Here is a 21255-nt window from a genome sequence, read left to right as displayed (position 1 = left end):
CAGATGGATTCTTAACCACTGCACCATCAGGGAAGTTCCTACATATTCTTTAAGTAGTCCCTCAATTAATGTAATCCCTCTCAGCCAAGTTATTGAGTATCAGTGAATTAGGGATTATTCTCCCTGGAAATTTCCTGAAGTTATGGCTGAGCTGAATAAGAACAAAAGCAAATGTCAGTGTGACTGGTGCAGGAATTGAAATCCTTCTGTGAACATTGAGCCTTCCAAGGATTGATTTCTTGGTGATGAGTATTTGGGAATTGCAATAAGAATTATGCCATAAAGGATTACATATAATAATTTTATCCAAGAAAAATTTTCAGTACTTGCCTTGACCATGCTAAAGTCTCAATAAAGATGTCTGACTTTGAGCAGTCTACCTTCCATATACCCCACAGATATACACCTGGTAAAATAAAATGAAGCACTCTATGGATTTACTAACTATAAACTTTGATTGTAGGATAATTATATCTCTTCTTCATAGCAATTATTAATTATTATACAGGGCTATAATTTTTTTTTAAGAACTTTTATTGAGATACAGTTAACATACAATAAACTGCATATATTTAGAGTATACAATTTGGTATCCCAATCTCCCAATTCTTTCCCCCCCAACCCACCCCACTTTCCCCACTTGGTGTCCATGTGTTTGTTCTCTACATCTGTGTCTCTATTTCTGCCTTGAAAACCCGTTAATTTGTACCATTTTTCTATAGTCCGCATATATGTGTTAATATATAATATTTGTTTTTCTGACTCACTTCACTCTGTATGACAGTCTCTAGGTCCATCCATGTCTCTGCAAATGTCCCAGTTTCATTGCTTTTTACAGCTGAGTAATATTCCATTGTATATATGTGCCACATCTTTTTTATCCATTTATCTGTTGATGGACATTTAGGTTGCTTCCATGTCCTGGCTTTTGTAAATAGTGCTGCAATGAACATTGGAGTGCATGTGTCTTTTGAATTATGGTATTCTCTGGGTATATGCCCAGCAGTTGGATTGCTGGGTCATATGATAACTCTATTTTTAATTTTGCAAGGAACCTCCATACTGTTCTCCATAGTGGCCGTATCAATTTACATTCCCACCAACAGTGCAAGAGCTTTCCCTTTTCTCCACACCCTCTCCAGCATTTACTGTTTGTCGATTTTCTGATGATGCCCATTCTAACCGGTGTGAGGTGATACCTCATTGTAGTTTTGATTTGCATTTCTCTAATAATTAGTGATGTTGAGCAGCTTTTCATGTGCCTCTTGGCCATTCATATGCCTTCTTTGGAGAAATGCCTATTTAGGTCCTCTGCCCATTTTTTGATTGAGTTGTTTGTTTTTTTGATATTGAGCTGGGTGAACTGTTTATATATTTTGGAGATTAATCCTTTGTTGGTTTGTTTGCAAATATTTTCTCCCATTCTGAGGGTTGTCTTTTCGTCTTGCTTATAGTTTCCTTTGCTGTGCAGAAGCTTTGAAGTTTCATTAGGTCCCACTTATTTATTTTTGTTTTTACTTCCATTACTCTAGGGGGTGGATCAAAAAAGATCTTGCTGTGATTTATGTCAAAGAGTGTTCTTCCTATGTTTTCCTCTAGGAGTTTTAATGTCTGGCCTTACATTTAGGTCTTTAATCCATTTGGAGTTTATTTTTGTGTGTTGTGTTAAGGAGTGTTCTAATTTCATTCTTTTCCATGTAGCTGTCCAGTTTTCCCAGCACCACTTACTGAAGAGGCTGCCTTTTCTCCATTTATACAGGGCTATAATTCTTGATTTGTGATGTTAAAATGATGTAATCCACATGTAAGAAGAATACTTGACAACTAAATATAGTATCTGTTTTACTTTCTAGGAATCCAGTTTTAAAAAATAACCATTTATTAAAAAAATGAAAATTTGGTTGTCCTAGAACTGTTTATTCAATAATCCATCATTTTCCCATTGATTTGAAATGATGGTCTTATTAGATATTAAATTCCTACATTTACGTATCTCTTTTTCTGGGCTCTTTATTTCATTGTATTTATCTTTTTGTCTATGATTTTCTTATATGTAATTGTTTTAATTATGTATTAAAATATGTATTATATTTTAATTAAGTATTATAAAATTATAAACATTCCATTTATTTAATGTCTGGTAGAATTAGCTCCCTCTTATTCTGCTTTTCCCCTAGAATTTTCCTGGCTATTCTGCTGTGATTGCTTTTTCCAGGTGTACTTTCTATTTTTTTTTAAGATTTAAAAAAATTAATTAATTTGTTGTCTGTGTTGGGTCTTTGTTGCTGTGCGCGGGCCCTCTCTAGTTGCAGTGAGCGGGGGCCACTCTTCATTGTGGTGCATGGGCTTCTTATTGCAGTTGCTTCTCTTGTTGCGGAGCACAGGCTCTAGGTGCACGGGCTTCAGTAGGTGTGGCACATGGGCCCAATAGTTGTGGCTCACAAGCTGTAGAGCACAGGTTCAATAGTTGTGGCACACGGGCTTAGTTGCTTCTCAGCATGTGGGATCTTCCTGGCCCAGGAATCAAACCTGTGTCCCCTGCATTGGCAGGCAGATTCTTAACCACTGCTCCATGAGGGAAGCCCCCCAGGTGTACTTTGTAAATGAAATGCTTGGAAAGCTACTGGGTCCCTAATCTGGTGGGATAAACTTATTTCATTTTAAAAAGGGATGATTTGGTAGCATGTCTGTGGTGTTAATAATGGTGAATGAATGAGCCAGGATTGGAGACCTGGCTTTAGGTGTTCTTTTGTGTTGTATGAAATCCAGTCCCTTCAAATGGTCTGTATCCTCATAGCACAGAAACAGAGTTTTATTTACTACTTGACCACCTTTTTATTTCTTAATTCTTTGTGTCTTTGTGAGTCTTAAGAGTGCTTTCTTTTTCTTTTGGAAAATATTGTTATTAAATTATAGTACATCTTTATAACAATATTCTATAACCATAAAAGTGAATGAGGAAGCTCTTTAAATACTGATATGGAATGATATCTAAGATATATTGTTAAGGGGAAAAGCAAGGTGTAGAACAGTATGTATAGTATATTGTCATGTTTGTTAAAAAAAAAAAAAGCAGAGGGAGGTATGTTTATATTATTTGGAATAATATGGAAGGAGATATAAGAAGTTGCTAGTTCCTCCTCCTTCTGGGGAGGAAAACTGGGAGAGGGAAGGAAGGGAGAATTTTCATTCTGTGTTCTTTTGTACCTTTTAAATTTTAAATCATGTAAAGGTTCTACTTCTTGCCTAGTTGCTCTGGCTAGGACTTCAGCTAATGTGTTGAATGTAAGTGGTAAAAGCGAGCATCCTTGTCCTTGATCTTAGAGGAAAAGCTTTCAGTCTTCCACCATTGAGTATGATGTTAGCTTTGGATTTTTCATATATGCCTTTTACTATGTTGAGGTAGTTTCCTCCAATTCCTAGTTTGTTGAGTGTTTTTATCATGAAAGATTGTTGAATTTTGTCAAATGCTTTTTCTGCATTAACTGACATGATCACGTTTTTCACCTTCTTTCTGTTAATGTGGTCTATCACATATATTAGTTTGAGTATGTTGAGCCATCCTTGCATTCCAGGAATAAATCCTACTTTGTCATGGTGTATAATTCTTTTAATATGCTGTTGAATTTGGTTTGCTAGTAATAATTTTTTTAAAAAGTAGAATAATAATTTTTGTGTGAGTTTTGAATCTCTAAAACTGATGTGGAAAGTAGGGGAGGTACCTTCTGCAGGCCAGGTCTGAGTTTCTATCTTTAGATATACTGAAGTAGAGTTCTATACTCATTTGGGTTGTGCTGAAGTCTTCTCTGCCTAGAGCATCTGCATCAGTCTTTTTCTGTTGAACTTTTTTGCTCCCCCACTGCCATTCTCATTTTTTCCCTCCAAGGAGATACAGCATTCTGAAGTATGTGTGTGTTATATTTTTGTGACCCTTGCACATGGTTGCTTATTCTTTTTTAAAAATTAATTTATTGGCTGTGTTGGGTCTTTGTTGCTGTGTGCGGGCTTTCTCTAGTTGTGGTGAGCGAGGGCTACTCTTCGTTGCAGTGTGCAGGCTTCTCATTGCGATGGCTTCTCTTGTTGTGGAGCAGAGACTCTAGGCTCGCAGGCTTCAGTAGCTGTGGCACGAGGGCTCAGTAGTTGTGGCTCACCAGATCTAGAGTGCAGACTCAGTAGTTGTGGCACATGGGCTTAGTTGCTCCGCAGCATGTGGGATCTTCCTGGACTGGGGCTCGAACCCATGTCCCTTGCATTGGCAGGCGAATTCTTAACCACTGTGTCACCAGGGAAGTACCAGCTTATTCTTTATTTTTAAATGAATAAATAAATAAATTTTATTTATTTATTTATTGGCTGCATTGGGTCTTCGTTGCTGCACAGGGGCTTTCTCTAGTTGCGATGAGCAGGGGCTACTCTTCGTTGTGGTGCACAGGCTCCTCATTGCCGTGACTTCTCTTGTGGCAGAGCATGGGCTCTAGGTGCATGGGCTTTAGTAGTTGTGGCACACGGGCTCAATAGTTGTGGCTCACGGGCTCTAGAGCGCAGGCTCAGTAGTTGTGGTGCACGGGCTTAGTTGCTCCGTGGCATGTGGGATCTTCCTGAAGCAGGGATTGAACCCGTGTACCCTGCATTGGCAGGCGGATTCTTAACCACTGCGCCACCTAGGAAGTCCCCAGCTTATTCTTAACTCTATTAAAAAAGTAATACTTAACATCCCTGAGTTTTTCTTTTTTGCCCAACTCTGCTTGGGTGAGGTAGTGGCTATTATTGTCCCCCTCTTATAGATGAGGAAACTAAGGGACAGAGACCTTAAATGACTTACCCAGGGTCTTATGGCTAGTAAGTGGCAGAGCTGGGGTTTGAACGTAGCTAGTCAAGCTCAGAGCCCATTCTCATAGCCACCATGAAATATTGTTTCTCAGCTCTGTAGTTGCTAGTCTCAAGAGAACCATAGACTCATAGAGGGGAAAGTGACCCCCATCCCAAGCTTCTTTTTGTGTCCATTAACACAAAAATGTTCACAGATATCTCAGCTTTTCAGATTTACCAGGACTGTATTTACCAGTTCTCCTAATTCATATTAAGTATTGTGCATCAGCTTTTCTACTCACTTTAGGTGTCACCCCTGGTAGAGCAACTTACTAGTCCTCATTTTCTTATCAGTAGTGTTAGCGCATGGCAGTAGTCAGTTATTTCCAAGGTCCAGCCCAGCTCTGAAGAGCTGTAAGTTCTCTGACTTCTATTTATTCACGTTCGGTTTTCCTTGTTTGTTTCAGGCTATTTTTCTCCTTGGTTGATATTTATCCTTTTAAAATTTGTTTATTTATTTATTTTATTTATTAGCTGCGTTGGGTCTTCGTTGCTGCACATGGGCTTTCTCTAGTTGTGGAGAGTGGGGGCTACTCTTTGTTGTGGTGGACGGGCTCCTCATTGTGGTGGCTTCTCTTGCTGTAGAGAACGGGCTCTGGGCACTCGGGTTTCAGTACTTGTGGCACATGGGCTCAGTAGTTGTGGCTCATGGGCTCTAGAGCGCAGGCTCAGTAGTTGTGCATGGGCTTAGTTGCTCCGTGGCATGTGGGATCTTCCTGGAGCAGGGCTCGAACCCATGTCCCCGGCATTGGCAGGTGGATTCTTAACCACTGGGCCACCTAGGAAGCCCCTCTGTTGATATTTTGAATCTTGATTCTTATTTCATGTAATATCAGCTGTTCTTGCCAGGATTGTGACATTTTGTATATTTCTTAAATATCTCTAATCCAAGTTGTTGATTAAAAACTCTGAATAAATCTGGACCACCCCTAAGTGTTCTGGGTATTGGTTTTTAATCTGTATCAGATATGCTAAACCAAGACTTTTGTGCTCTTATCCACAAAGATAAAATAAGTGACTGTTAATACTTTATTGAAATTAAGTTACACTGTATCCATGATGTTTCTCATTTACTGACGTAACTGTAAGCTTGCTTGTTTTTTTTTTTTTTTTTTTAAAAACCCATTTGGACCGAGACTTCTATGCCATTTATTTGCCTCATTTGCTGTTACTGCAAGTTCACATTCACATGGCAGCCATGGAATTAATGCTCCTAATCATTAACGTGTTGTTTCACCAATGCAAACTGAATGTACCAACATACAAACTTCAGTGTTCTCTGCTTTTATTTATTTATTTGAGTGCACTAGTGGATCCTTTGAAGGAGGGGACTTAAGATAATATAAAAGTGTTACATCCTAATAGTAGATGTTAGATCCAAGTTTTGATATTTTTGGTAAATCAGACGTTTCTGCCGTGCAGTGAGTACGGTAGAAAATGTCTAATTCTTGTTCAATAGAGATTTAGCCCTCCTAATTAATATTATTTACTAATACTGTATATTCTTTGTTTCTTCTACTCTGAATTTCATTTTTCATTTTTTCATGTATTTGCAATTTGAAAATTGATTCAAATTAGGACTTTTATGCATTATTGTGGAATTTAATTTCACACATTATAGATTTTGAAATTTATTGTAATCTTGGCTCAGAACTATTGTTCCGAGTCACAGTGTAATACAGTCTGCTGGTTGAATCTAATTAAGGTGTCGTATCACTTGCATGCAGTATGTATCTTTGCCTAGAATGTTCTAAAATTCCTCACTTGGGAATAACACTCCCCTCAGTTCTTGGTTTGATTGAAAAACCCAGCAATATTTGATACACTGTATGTTAACTCTTGTTTAAGAGGCAGACCTTGTTTATCTTTTGTATTTGTTGACTATTTTAAGCAAAATGCTAAACTGCAATTTCCAGCATGGTTAGTAATAGATTGAGCATTAATCTTATTAGTGTCACCTATATTCATTTGCTATCACTGCATTCAAAGACAAGCGTGACTGTACCCCAGTTCTGGGTGCACAAATATTAAGGAAATATAACTAATTTAGTAAATGAAAGCCAAGTAGCTCAAAAGTAAAATTGCTTTCTAACAAGTATAATTTACAATTTTAAAGAAAATGAGCAAGTTATCTCTTTATGAGATAATACTTTACAATTATGGAGTTGACTACAGTGATATTATGTATTGGAGAGATCACCTGTCTTAGTACTATATGAAAAACGAACAGTTTCAAGCCCACCAGTATTCTGAGGATTATCTTGCTTATTAGCACACAGATCTTTTTTCCTCCTCTCACTTGGTTTCTCCTTCTATTACCTGTTTCTTGCTCTCATTTGTGAGGTAATCAGCCCTTAAATAAACAAGAATTCTGCAGACTGAGCAGAAACCAGGGTTAAGGGGCATGGGCCTGGGTGACACAGGACCTTTTGTGGAGATGCTCTTCCCCAGCAGAATTGTTCCTCTCAGGACCTTTCTGTTTGATCCTTAGATATATACTTTCAGTACTGAAATAAGGAGCCTGTCTCCCTGTCTGTTTCTGGGCGTGCTTAGAACTTCCTGCACGGTACTATAGAAAAAGTACTACCCCTTCATTGCTCTATAACAGTGTTTCTCAACTTTGGCACCATTGACATCGTGGACTAGATAATTCTTTGTTGTAGGGACTGTCCTGTGCCTTGTGGGATGTTTAGCAGTATCCCTGGCCTTTACCCACTACGGGCCAGTAGCAGCTCCCAAATTATGACAATTAGAAACATCTCCAGGCACTGCCAGATATTCCCTGCGGGACGAAAGTCACCGCCAGTTGAGAATCAGTGCCTTATAACAGTGAACAGGTATTTGATTTCCCTGGCTGAGACAGTTTCCTCATCTGTGTAATGTGGTTAGTAATCCCTGTCTACTGCACAGGATAAAATATATATACAAGTATTTTGTGTGTGTGTGTGTTTTAAAGATTTATTATTTATTTATTTTTGGCTGCATTGGGTCTTCATTGCTGCGCACGGGCTTTCTCTAGTTGTGGCGAGTGGGGGCCACTCTTCGTTGTGGTGCCTGGGTTTCTCATTGCAGTGGCTTCTCTTGCTGCAGAGCACAGGCTTTAGGTGCACGGGCTTCAGTAGTTGTGGCTCGTGGGTTCTAGAGCTCAGGCTCAGTAGTTGTGGCTTGTGGGTTCTAGAGCGTAGGCTCAGTAGTTGTGGTGCATGGGCTTAGTTGCTCCGCGGCATGTGGGATCGTCTCGGCCCAGGGCTCAAACCTGTGTCCCCTTCATTGGCAGGCAGACTCTTAACCACTGCACCACCAGGGCCCTTGCCTGTTTTTAAGTACTGTGGTGAAATAAGAGGTTGGGGTAAGCCTGGCAGCAGAACTCAGCTCTGGACTTTATTTCTGCTGGTATTTCAGTGAAGAGAAGGAAGCTGAGAATGTCAGGTCTTGGTGGTGGGGCACAGGACTCATGCTTTGTTTGTTGATGGTACTCTACAGAGCTGTTCTGTCCAAACAGGGAAAGTGGGTGGGTATGTTTCAGGAGGTGATGTGAGCAGGACTTGACTAGTTGATGTTGTTCTTACCAGGCAATCCTGAGATCCTGAGGCAACTGCGAAGGGGCAAAACTCTGTTGAGAGGGCACACACATCCTTAGAATGACTCTAGCCTTTCTTAGTATACTAAGTAGTTAGCACCCTGGCGTGCATGGCTTTGGCCAAAATGCCATCTTTGCTCCGTTACTTTTCTGAGTAGCCCTATCTTCATTGAACCAACATTTATTGTCTCTTATGTGCAATGCATTGTGCCAAGTGCTTTCACATACATTCTCTTTTATTCCTTTTATAACCCTGTGAGTGGCATTACTGTACTTGTTTCACAGACAGTAATTGTAGTAGAAGTAATAGTAGTAGAGGCAGCAGTAATAGTAGAAACTAGCAGGTATTGAGTTCTTACTCTGTGCCTAGCCATGTGCTCAGTGCTTTATATGTATTAAATCATTGAATGCTAGCAACAATTTATGGACTTGATACTATTATTACACTTCTTTTCACAGATGAGGAAACGGAGGCACGGCAAGGTTAAATAGCTCATCCATACAGCTAGTAAGTAGTAGACCCTGGATTTGGATCTAGGCAGTTTGTCTCCAGAGCCTACTCTTAGGAAACAGGGTCAGAAAGATAATATAAGTTGTACAAGTTCAAGGAGCGAATAAGAGGCAGACTGGGATTCAAGCATAATGTATGACTCCAGTCTCTGCCTGTTTCCAGTGGCCAAGCACCACACTTCTCACTCACTTGTCCTCCCTGCCTCTCTCTGGAAAGGGTTGCTTCTATGATGCTGGCTTACAGCATAGTGCAGGGGATCTGTTAAAACATACTTCATGAATTCAAGCTGGGATGATAAAAGGGGTGGTACATAAGAGGCAAAGAGGAACCTGGAATCAGCCTGGTGGAGCTCTCGTTATTCGATGCTTTGGTCTGAAAATTCATTTTTCCATCTGATTTCTATAGAATTCTGCTGCTTTTAGTTACGAGTACTTTTGTTTTGGATGGTAGTTTTTGAATTTAAAGGCATAACGTTTATTTTATTATCATAGTTCTGGTTATGTGCCTGTCATCTGTGTGTTGGAGCAGACCAGAAAGGGCTAGAACCTGGAACCAGGTTTATCCTTGGGTTGGGCAGGTGATGACAGGAGAAAGGTAATGCAAGTAAGTTAAACCCTTAGAGATGGAAGATTCATTTCCTAGGGTTCTTGTCACAAAGTACTGCAAGGTGGTGGCTTAAAATGACATATTTATTCTCTCACAGTTCTGGAGGCTAAAAGTCTAAAATCAAGGTGTCCGCAGGGCCATGGTCTCTCTGAAGGCTCTAAGGGAGAGTCCTTCTTTGCCTCTTTCTAGCTTCTTGTGTTTGCCTGCAATCCTTGGCATTCCTTGGATTGTAGATGCATCACTCTAGTCTCTGCCTCTGTTTTCACGTGGCCTCCTCTCCTGTGTTTTTGTGTCTCTGTGTCTAAATTTCCACCTTCTTATAAGAACACCAGTCATGTTGAATTTAGGGCCCAGCCTGACCCAATATGATCTCATCTTAACTTGAATACTTCTGCAAAAGCACCCATTTCCAAATAAGGATGCATTCACAGGTTCCAGGTGGACATGAATTTTGGGGGGACACTCTTCAACCCAGTGCAGATGGTATCCAGAGAGGGAGCAGCAAGTGGCTCTGGGTACAGTCAGCATGAGGGGAGACCCACCGGAGTACATACAGGTTCTGACTACTGAGTAAAGCAAGACAGGACACTCTAGAGGTTGTGCCGGTTGCGATTGGAGATTCAGGTAGATCATGACCCTTTGATCAGTGTAAGCAGGTAGTAGAGTCCTTGCTCCTGGCTGGTCTCTGCTTTCTACGGGACCCTGGCAAGAGCAGGCTACAGTATTTGAGGTACCAGGCAAATGATCAGTTTGCCAAGAAAGAGAACATGTCAGGTACCCAGGATTTGAATCATGAGTGGCATTTGGTCTCAGGAATATGGAAAAGCTCAGATAAGAGAGTGGGGCCAACTAGGTCAGGGCCAGTCATGCAGCAACTGTGACTTGCTGGTGAGTCCCAGCAAAGTGGCTGAAGCATCTGAAAAACCCCCCTTCCCAGGGATCAGCCTGGAGCCCAGGCAGCACCGAGCCTTCAGTGCTTGGTGGATGAAGGATAGTAAGCAGAAATGAATTAGTGCCTTCATTATTATAATTCATAAACAAACTGTCAGCATCTGACATTGGGAAGTGTTGAGGTGCCCTGGCAAGGTGTAAATAAGAGTGGGATCTCTGCGTAGTGTTGAGTGCTTTAGATAAAGGAGAATGAAAAATTTAATAACATTAAATGTCATTTGTAAAATGAAAGCTCTTGCCCTTCCTAGGAAACACTTTGTAGGTCAGCCTGTCTGCTCTCATCAGAGAGGCTGAGTCAGAGGTTGAGTTGTTTTAATGTTAACACCTTTTCTTTTGAAATAAATTGCTTGATAACATTTCTTTGGAACTTTGACTATTTCTTTAACATAATCAAAATCCAGCCTGTCATGTAGTTCTAGGACTCTGAGTGATCTGTACTGTCTGTTTCTCCCCTCACCGTTAAGCTGGACTGATTTCTGTGAGAATTATGTCCTAGACAGTTCAAAAGAACAGAGAACCCCAAATGCTGGTGCTAGTCGATGACTTCTTCACCTACCTACCTCCACGGTTCCAGCCTAGTTCAGTTGCTGGTGTGTGTGTGTACGTGCCTGTGCGCGCGCACCTACCCTCGTCTCCCTGGACCTGTAATATATTTCTAACCCAAGATCCTTATTCAGGTAATTTTGTCTTTGATTAGTTTTGGGGGCCCTCTGGATTCCATCAGACCATGTTCCTTAGTTCCCAAAGTGATCACAAACAATTGTGTCATGAACGTAACACTAATAAGCTTTTGTATGCCAAATTATTTGCTTAGGATAAATTGCTAGAAGTGAAATTGCTGGATCAAGGATATTCGATCTTGAATGCTTTTTATATGTTTCCAAATTACTCTTCAGAAAAGTTTGTACTTTTATTGTGTAGATAAGTGCTCTTATCCCTGAACTCTAACACTGGATAATTTTTTTGAAGTTTATCAATTTGATAGATCATATTTTGTTTAAATTGATTGTTCTTTTATTGCTAGATTAGTTGAACATATTTTCATGTTTATTGACCATTTAAAAGTTCTTGCTTTGGGAATTACTTGTGAATGTTCTTTGCCCATTTTCTTTTGGAGTGTATGCTTTTATCCTATTTCTTCATTTATTAAACAAGTATTAATTAAACGAGCATCTTTTATATGTTAGGGCCAGACAATGTTCTAGGTGAACAGCACAGACAAGTGTTTATATTCTAATGTAGTGAGGAAGAAAATAGACAAATAAATATGTAGTATGACAAGTGGAGATAAGAGCTGTAAAGAAGGTGCCGTGAAGGGGAGGTAGAGATGATGGTGGGCGGGGATGCTACTTATAAAGGTGGTTTGGGGAGGCCTCACTGATACCCCTGCTATTTGAGGGGAGACCTTAAGAAGATAAAGGCACAAGCTCTGCTGATATTGGGGAAAACATTATTGCGGTGGAAACAAAGAGTGCAAAAGGCCTAAGGCAGGATGGTGTTTGATTTGTGACGTGATTGTAATTTGGTGAGTGAGGGAGAGAGTTAGGAGGTGGGTTTGAGAGGTAGTAAGGAGTGGGGTGCATGTGGGGATACAGACCACGCAGGGCCTTGGAGCCAGAGTAAGGAATTTGGATTTCATTCTGAGTGAGATTGGGAGCCATTAAAGAGTTTGGAATAGTTAAGTGATATGACCTGGCCCAATGTTTTGAAAGAACATTGGTGTTGGTGAGTAGAGACTAGACTGTGGGGGACATTGATGGGATCTAGAGGACCAGTTAGGAGCCTCTTGCAATATATCAGATGAGAGACCCTGGAGGTGTGGTGCAGGTAGTGACAGGTGATTCTGGGTATATAACATAGACCCAATAGATTTGCTGATGGATCGGATGTGAAGTGTGAGGGAAAGAGGAGCTAAAGATGATCCAGGGTTTCTGACCTGAGGAGCTGGTAAGGCAGTTGCCATTTGCTGGGGAGGGGAAATGTGGAAAGGAGAGGACTGGTGGTGATCTGTGAGAGCTTTTAATGTGATGAAGTGGATTAATCTTTTGCCATTTAGGTGGAAAGGTTTTTTTCCCCTCAACTTTTTTTTTTTTAATAAATTTATATATTTATTTTATTGGCTGTGTTGGGTCTTTTTGCTGTGCGCGGGCTTTCTTTAGTTGTGGTGAGTAGGGGGCTACTCTTCGTTGTGGTGCGCAGGCTCCTCATTGCCGTGGCTTCTCTTGTGGAGCACGGGCTCCAGTAGTTGCAGCACATGGGCTGAATGGTTGTGGCTCACGGGCTCTAACGCGCAGGCTCAATAGCTGTGGCACATAGGCTTAGTTGCTCCGCGGCATATGGGATCTTCCTGGAGCAGGGATCGAGCCCATGTCCCCTGCATTGGCAGGCGGATTCTTAACCACTGCGCCACCTAGGAAGCCCTCACTTGTTGTTAATTAGCTTTGTTAGTTGTGTTTTGCTGTACAGAAATGTCAGCTTTTAATTTTGTCATCTGTTAATCTTTATAGTTTTTGGTATTGCTATCATGTCTAGACAGGTTCTAAAAATTAATCACCGATGCTTTCTTTACATATTCTCTTTACGAATTCAAATACGTTTTGCATTTGCATTTAACTCTTTAATCTGGGTAGAATTAACTTTGATGTAGACTGTGAATTACAGTTCAATCTTAATTTTTTCTGATATAATTAACCTGTTAACCTAGCATCATTAAACAATTTGTTCTCTGCTAAGAAAAATGATTCTGTCATTTCCTTTGAATTGGGAAAGAGGGGTGTGTGACTGGTTGTGTGAAGGGGTATTTTTTATTTTTTAAAAATTATTTATTTATTGGCTGCATTGGGTCTTCATTGCTGCACGCGGGCTGTCTCTAGTTGAGGCGAGCAGGGGCTACTCTTCGTTGCAGTGCATGGCCTCAGTGCGGTGGCTTCTCTTGTTGTGGAGCATGGGATTTAGATGCACAGACTTCAGTAGTTGTGGCATGTGGGCTCAGTAGATGTGGCTCACGGCCTCTAGAGCACAGGCTCAGTAATTGCGGCACGTGGGCTCAGTTGCTCCACAACATGTGGGATCTTCCCGTACCAGGGCTAGAACCCATGTCCCCTGCATTGGCAGGCGGATTCTTAACCACTGTGCCACCAGGGAAGTCCTGAAGGGGTTTTCTATCATGTATTAGTGTTTAGCAAGTCCCTAGTCTTGTTTTGGTTGATGATTTGATGACTATAATGTCTAAGTATAACAGGTTATAAACATTTATCTCCTGAGTCTCGCCCATTTCCAAAAGAGGTATTTGCCTTAGAACTTGCCTTTTGTCAGTTTCCCTCAAAGATTGTGAATTCTGCCTTGTGGATGATATGTGACCTGTTTTTAACCACACTCTGTGTCCCGCCACCAAATATGCTTTTTTGTTACCTAATTTTGTCAACTGGCAGTTCCTCTAGGATTATAAACTAAAATTTGCTTCAGCAATGCAAACATTGACTACAATGTGTACTTGCTATCTATTTAATCATCCTACAGATTCCAAAGCCCTGTAACATTTGTGTTCTCCACTCTTATATTCTCTGTGCTCTAGCCCTTATCTGATATGTGGATACTTTAGAGGTGATACTAGTGTTTAAATTACTGGATTTTCTTCTTTAAGGCAAGAAATGGGTTTCTTATGTTGTTAATAGTGTTTACCAAATCTTAAAGTTGGGTGAAGTCTTCAAGCTTGGGAGTAAACCTCCAGCATGTTTGTTGTTAACCTTAGAAATTTGTATCAAGGCTGATTGAACCTAAATCTCTTTAACACTTTCTTTGTTTTTTGTAGAGAGGGAAATACGAGGTTCCGAAGTGGCTCTCCCCCAGTAGCATTCTGCTTCTTCAACAAATGCTTCAGGTAATCTGTTATTTATTTTAACATAATAGACGTCTATTGCAATTGTTTGACTTTAAGATGTCTGTAGTGCTACCACATTTATCTTATCAGCTTAAAAAAATTCCATCCATTATATCTACTCTGCAAATATTCTTTACTAGGTGCTTTCTCTGCAAATGCATTTTTTTTTTAAAGATTGTTACTACATAGCTTTGCTGATTTGGTTTTTCTTCCTTTTTGTTGAGCGTTGTCTGTTTTTTGTTATCAGCTCTTTCTCCGCTGTTTTCTGTTTTCTTGCTCCCACTCTTTTTCCGTTAGATACATGGGAGATATAGAGTAAATGCTTGAATGAGCTGATGTACAATCGAGTGGGCCCCATGATCTAGTGCAGTGGTTCTCAAACTTTAGCATGTATCAGAAATGCCAAATGGGCTTACTAAAACACAGATTGCTGGGCACTACCCTGACGGTGTCTGGTTCAGTAGATCTGGGGCAGGACTAAAAATTTGCATTTCTAACAAGCTCCCAGATGACACTGATGCTGCTGGTCTGGGGACCACATGTTAAACACCACTGATTTGGTGTAATGACCTCTGAGGGTGAAAGATAGGAGTGCTGAAGTCTAGTTATCCATCCTACTAATCAATAGGCATGTCACCTAACCTGGTTCTGACCTATAAAATGGGGATTCTGAACTTGGCCTCACTGCTACATAGCATTATGTGGATAAAATGAGATTAATAGGGAACACTTTGAAAATGTGAGTACCTTATTAGTGCAATATTTTTTTCATTATTATTTATTTAGTTTTTCCATCTATTAAGCCATCTCTACTTTTTATTCAAAATTTACCTCAAGCTCACCCACCTTGATTAAGTAGGGCCAGACCACCAAATCTCCATAATGAGATTGAAAACACCTCATCCTTTCTTCTAAACTCCAAAAAGCTTAATCTTTGTTGATTAATTTTCCTCTCCTCACATTTGAAAACTACAAATGGAAAAGAAAGGTGTGCTTTTCAACTTGTTCTATGTGATTGTAAGTTCATCGGAAGTACAGATTGCATATTCAATGTGAAGGCCCTGCATTGTGGCTTCTTGAATATTAAATTGGTGAATATTTCCTGTGAATAGGTCTTCCAGCAAAAGACTATTACATCATACAATAGATTGACTGAACTTCATGAATAATGTCCATACCAATGAAGTTCATATTTGTTAAACATTTATCTTCTAAGCCCGTGTTGGTTACTATAGTTCTCTTGCCTCTATTCCCTTTTTAAAAGAATTTATTCCAAGGCCATTTTAAGGTCTTTGACAGCATTTTTGTGATGATAAAGTTTACATCTGTTTTGATAAATTTTGAGTTCTCAAGAGGAAAGGTGTTCTGTGCTCTCTATTTGAAATGTTAATCTCCAGCTGCCTCTCAATGGCCACTAGGTGGACCCAAAGAAACGGATTTCTGTGAAAAATCTATTGAACCATCCCTGGATCATGCAAGATTACAACTGTCCTGTTGAGTGGCAAAGCAAGACTCCTGTAAGTAAAATGAAATCCCATAGAATTAAAACAAAACAAAGCTTTGTGTGGATTCAGGATGTACAATGATGTGGTCTAAATATAAAAGAAAATATATTTTGCAGATGTATTCATCAGATTGGTGTTTGGGGGACTGTAACTGAGTTATATATTTGCCTGTTGATCTCCAGGACAGTGGTTCCTAACCTGGGCCTGCACGTAAGAATCACAAGGACTTTAAAAAAAGTGCCTGTGCCCCGGTCCCCCAACAATTAATGGAGATTTTTCAAACTTCCTAGGTATTTCTCATGTAGTCAGGATTGTGAACAGTGCTCTGGGAATCCTGGGCAAGTTACTTAACTTTTCCAAACCTATATATTCGTCTGTAAAAAGTAGGTTAAACCTGTTTTCTGTACTTCCTAGAGTAGTTACAAGGTGACAGTGGTTCTCAAACTTTTAAGTCTGAGTCCCCCTTTATGCTCTTAATATTTATTTATTAAAATATTTATTGATTGATTTATTTAAAAGTAACAGTACTAAACCTATTACAGTTTGTCACAAATAAATATTTTTATGAAAAATGACTAAAACATAAATCTAGTGGGAAGGTAGCATTGTTTTATGTCTTTGCAAATTTCTTTAAAATCTAGCTTAATAGAAGACACTTGGATCTCACCTGCTTATGCATTGTCTGTTTTGCTATGTTGTTTTATTTGGAGATCTTCAGGGGGTCTGCAGACCACACTGTGAGAACTGGTTTAATATATATATGAAAGAACTTTTTTTTTTTTTAAATTTTTGGCTGCACCACTTGGTATGCAGGATCTTAGTTCCCTGACCAGGGATTGAACCCGGGCCCCCTGCCGTGGAAGCGTGGAGTCTCAACCACTGCACCACCAGGGAAGTCCTCCTGAAGAACTTTAAATAACACAAAGTGCTATCCAAGTTTAGGCAATTACATTAATAAGTATTCCTACATTCATGTTTTAAAAAATATTTTTTAACAAGTGGCAATTTGAACTTGGTAAAAATGTGAGTGTTACTAAAGGGTATGTATAATTTTTAAAAAGTTACATTGATTCAAAAATTGATTTACAGTATTGTGTTAATTTCAGATGTGCAGCAAAGTGATTCAGTTATGCATATATATGTTTTTTCAGATTATTTTTCATTATAGGTTATTACAAGATATTGACCATAGTTCCCTGTGTTATACGGTAAATCTTTGTAGCTTATCAATTTTATGTAAGGGGTGTATACTTTGTATATTAGTGAACTATTGCTGCATTAAAAAACCACCCCACAATTTAGTGATTTGAAACAATGATAATTTACAGTTCTGTGGATCAGCAGTTTGGGGCTGAGCTGGGCTCTTCTTGTGTGAGTCTTGCTTGGGGTCACTCATGTGGCTACAGTGAACTGGTGACTTGACTGTGGCAGGATGGTCTAAGCCTCACTCAAAACAGCAGCTATTTGTGCTCCTTATTTGTTGGGTCACATTGTGTCCGGCAGTCTCTTCTGGGCTTCTTGATACGGCAGCTGGATTCCAAAAGAAGCAGAAAGTGGACAGGCCCTAACACTAAAGCATTTTCATGCCTCTGCTTGCATTGTGCTTACTAATGTCTGGCCAAAGCAAGCCACATGGCAAAACCCAGAGCCAGTATGGAATGTGTAGCCATCAAAGTCAGTACAGTTCTTATCCCCTTTACATAGATAAGGAAATCCAGAAATTAAACATAGCTATTTAAGAAATAAATATTGTGAGAAGAGTGGCACTGCTTTACACCTTTGGAAATTTCTTTAAAGTCTGGCTTAATAGAAGACACTTGGGTACTTATCTGCTTCTGCACTCAGTCTGTTTTGATATGTTGTTTTGATTAAAGCATATGAAGAAAATGTAGCCTCACACAGATATGCAGTTAGAAAAGCATTTTAATGCTTGAAAGGGGAAATATTTTAATAGCCCTTTCAGATAATTTGGGATGCTTTTTGATAATCTACTAAAAGGTCTGCAGTGGAGTGGGATGTGTGCATGGGTCAGCATTGTAGACCTGGTACAGCTGTGTGGCATTTGCTGTCTGGAAGAATTATACCAATAAATATAAATACTTGCAAAAATAGACTGTGTTTGTTTTTAACCCCTTCTCACTAGTCTGCCCACTGTTATGACCATGCAGCCTGATCTGAAATCCCTCCTGATTCTCCTGTGACTGTCAACTCCTAAAATTTCTCTTCTCCATAGTTCCTTTAACCCTCCAAGACATCTTCAGTATCTGTTGAGCAAACACAATTAGAGCTGCAACTTAATGCTACCAACTATCAACACTGAGAGCGTACGGACAGCAGAGTGTACAGTGTCCGGGCAGCACAGCAGCAGGGCCAGGGGAGCTGTGATGTGCCCTTGTGAGGTGGAGAATGTGGGTGGTGAAAATGCCTGTGTTCAGCCATCGGGGGTCATCGTTTCTCCATGTGTGGGAGGGCTTTGCTTGTCTTCTCAGCCGTGATCCTTAATTAGGATATGCCAAAATGAGGGAAAGTCTCTGATTTCAACAACACAAAGACTATTTAAAATTGGGGCACAGTATAAGGTAAGATACATAGTTTTGAGTGGTCTGAAAAAGTGTATGATTTTCCTTACATCTGAGTATAATAATTGCTAATATTTATTGAATGCTTACCTTAATAGGAAAGTGTGCTATTAGAGGACTATAGTATAATATAGACAGAGCCCTTAGGCTCTTAAAGGCTTTATGTTTTTAACTCTTTTAACTCATTTAATCCTCATACAAACCCTCTGAAGTAGATACTGTTACTATCCCCATTTGCAGACGAAGCAGCTGGACACAGAATCATGAGATAACTTGCCCAAGGTCAAACAACTAGTAAGTGTAGAACCAGGATGTTAACCCAGACAGAAGGGCTCCAGAATATAATGGATCTGACAGGCCAACTAATTTAGACTCAGGGCCTGTATTCTGTGTAGCTGTAGCCTTTGTGATGAGCATTACTTGTCTGGTTCCTGTTGGAAAAGCTGCTGGAACAGAATCATGGAGAGGTGACGTGGTGTGGTAGGAAAAACACTGGGCTAGGATGAAAAATGCCAGTTTTGGGAAAATTGCATAAATTTTTCTGAGGCTTCATTGTCTCACCTCTAATATGGGTATTCTAATGTGAGTGTCTTCTGTATGTCTGGATTATGTTTTGTCATTTATAGAGTGCCTTTAAATGTTATGTCATTCATCTGTAATGTCTGCCTTACAGAGCTGTTGCAGGGATCAAATGAGTTAAATACAGAAGAGCTAAAAGGGATTATTGCTTTTCAAAGTATTTGCTTTTCTGTTTCAGTATTGCATTTCATCAAGAGTGAACTATACAAAGTAATTCAGATTTACTTGGATATTTAAGGTATAGATGCTATTCTGTGACACTATGCGTGATCTCCTTCTATCATTTTCGCACAGAGCTCTAGTACCCAAGTATTGTATCAAATAGAAGTTATATTCAGTTCTATTTTCTGCCCTGCTGAACAGGAAATATAGTAGGCACGGATAATCCAAAATAATTGGCTAGCTTTTGGTATACATTTTTGTACTTAATTTAACTGGAGCATGTGTGGCTGAGAATTCAGAGTATTTAAAGTATTCAGCCTGTTTGGAAAACTGAGATAAACTGTATTTTTCATTCTTTGGTGTCTTGTCCCACTCTTTTCATTCTTTCCAGTTCAGGAGCCCAGCAAAGAAGATAGCATCTCCTTCCTACACCTTGTGGTAAAAGGTACAGAGCAAGAGGCTATAGGCGAGAGGTTTTTGTTTTTAAGAGAGTAACTTAAGATCATGGAGGGAACCCCAGAAATCATCTCCTTCATGCTTGAGCAGTGATATCAAGAAAATACCCAACTGAGTGGTAAAGTGTTTGGGCTTCTGAGGTTGAGCTCTTCTTGAAGTGGGATTCTACAGTTTGGGGAGCTGCTAAGGTCAAAGCGACACAATGAAAACTTACTTGTGGCATTTGTGACTTTCATAGAACCATCAGTATAAACCTTTGTGGTCTCCACATTCTCCATAGCCCGTGAGGGTGAGCTTGTACCAACCAATCATGCAGGTCATTGTCTGTACCGTTCCTCTAGTTTCATGATGGCAGCGTGACTTTCTCTTGAGTCTGTTGTTATAAGTGTGGCGTCCAGAGCAAGGGAAGGTCATGATATTGCTCTGCCTTGTGCTGGGCAAACCTCTCTTGGCCGCTTGAGGGTCAGTGACACCCTGAACTATGTGATCTAAAGAAAGGGCCAGAATGGTAGGGGTAGTTAATAATTTAAACAGTGGTTAAAGGGACTGGAAAAGACAAAGCTTGGAGAGGAAAGTTTGTTGGTAACAGGAATATTCAAATATCTGAAAGGCTGTTATACCAAAGAGGAAATGGAATTATGACTGTTAGTAAAAATAGTTAACTGCTTTTTGAGGGCCTACTCATTTAGATGTTGCGCTAGGCACTCCACATAGGTTACATATATCGCAAGGCAGGTGCCGTCTCTATTTTACAGATGATGAAACCGAGGCTCTCAGAGTGGCGTAGTAACATGCTCAAGGTCACACAGTTATTTTGTGATGTAGTGATTAAAACCAACGTCTGTCTACTTCCAAAGCCTGCCAGCTGTCAGACCGTATGGATTCACAGTGGGTAAGGATCACAGGCAGACAGACCTTAGGGGAGGAGGAAGAAGCTAACCATCCCAGGTGTTCTGGAGAGGGAGACTTTAAGCAGAAAGTGAAACATCTCTTATTGGGGCTGTTGTGAAGTGAATTCTTGACACTGGAAAGATGACTTTAAAATTACATTTCTTATGATTCTCTTCCCATGTGATTTTCTGAACTCCTGTTTCAGGTCCAGGCCAGACCTTCCTGCCTTTTCATTCTCAGTGATCCTTGTTTGGTTCTGAGAACTCATTTCTGGCCCCATCTCTGGTGAGGTCTCCTCATGCAGGGATCAGAATACTGGGATAATTTCCATCCTGAAGCAAAATAAAATTTGTGTAGAGGCAGTGTCACTTCTTCCTCTTAAAAATTGTGCTTTGCTAGTACCTTTCAGCATAGTGATGCTTTTGCAGCATCTGTGGCACCATCATAAGGGCTCCTTGGATTGTGCTAAACCCAGACATAGCCTAGGGGACAATACGCTACAAGTCTGAGCTACTCTTTTACCCAGTCTGTTGTCTAGCCACTATTTTGGATGCCTAGATGACTGCTCTTTAATGCAAATGCAAGTCCCAGTCTGCAGTAGAGGAGGAGCATATAGTCCCTTGGCTACACAACAGAATTGTAACAGTTGATCAGTTGATGATGGGGATGTGAAGGGCTGGGAAGGA

At 40.0% G+C, this 21255-nt stretch overlaps 1 protein-coding gene across 2 annotated transcripts in view; it reads left to right on the top strand.

Annotated features, from left to right (window-relative positions):
- The window catches only part of MELK (maternal embryonic leucine zipper kinase), a 78177-nt gene that overhangs the window by 29887 nt on the left and 27035 nt on the right, over nt 1-21255 (top strand). For both annotated transcript variants that reach the window (XM_057725112.1, XM_057725111.1), the window contains exons 9-10: nt 14329-14397; nt 15816-15914. In XM_057725112.1, the coding sequence (XP_057581095.1) occupies nt 14329-14397; nt 15816-15914 (168 nt within the window). The remainder of the gene's footprint in view (nt 1-14328; nt 14398-15815; nt 15915-21255) is intronic.

This window comes from Hippopotamus amphibius, chromosome 2, assembly GCF_030028045.1.
Source record: "Hippopotamus amphibius kiboko isolate mHipAmp2 chromosome 2, mHipAmp2.hap2, whole genome shotgun sequence".
NCBI classification, from domain to species: domain Eukaryota; kingdom Metazoa; phylum Chordata; class Mammalia; order Artiodactyla; family Hippopotamidae; genus Hippopotamus; species Hippopotamus amphibius.
The sequence above is the reverse complement of the archived record's forward strand: the minus strand, read 5'-3'. Positions and strand labels throughout refer to the sequence as shown.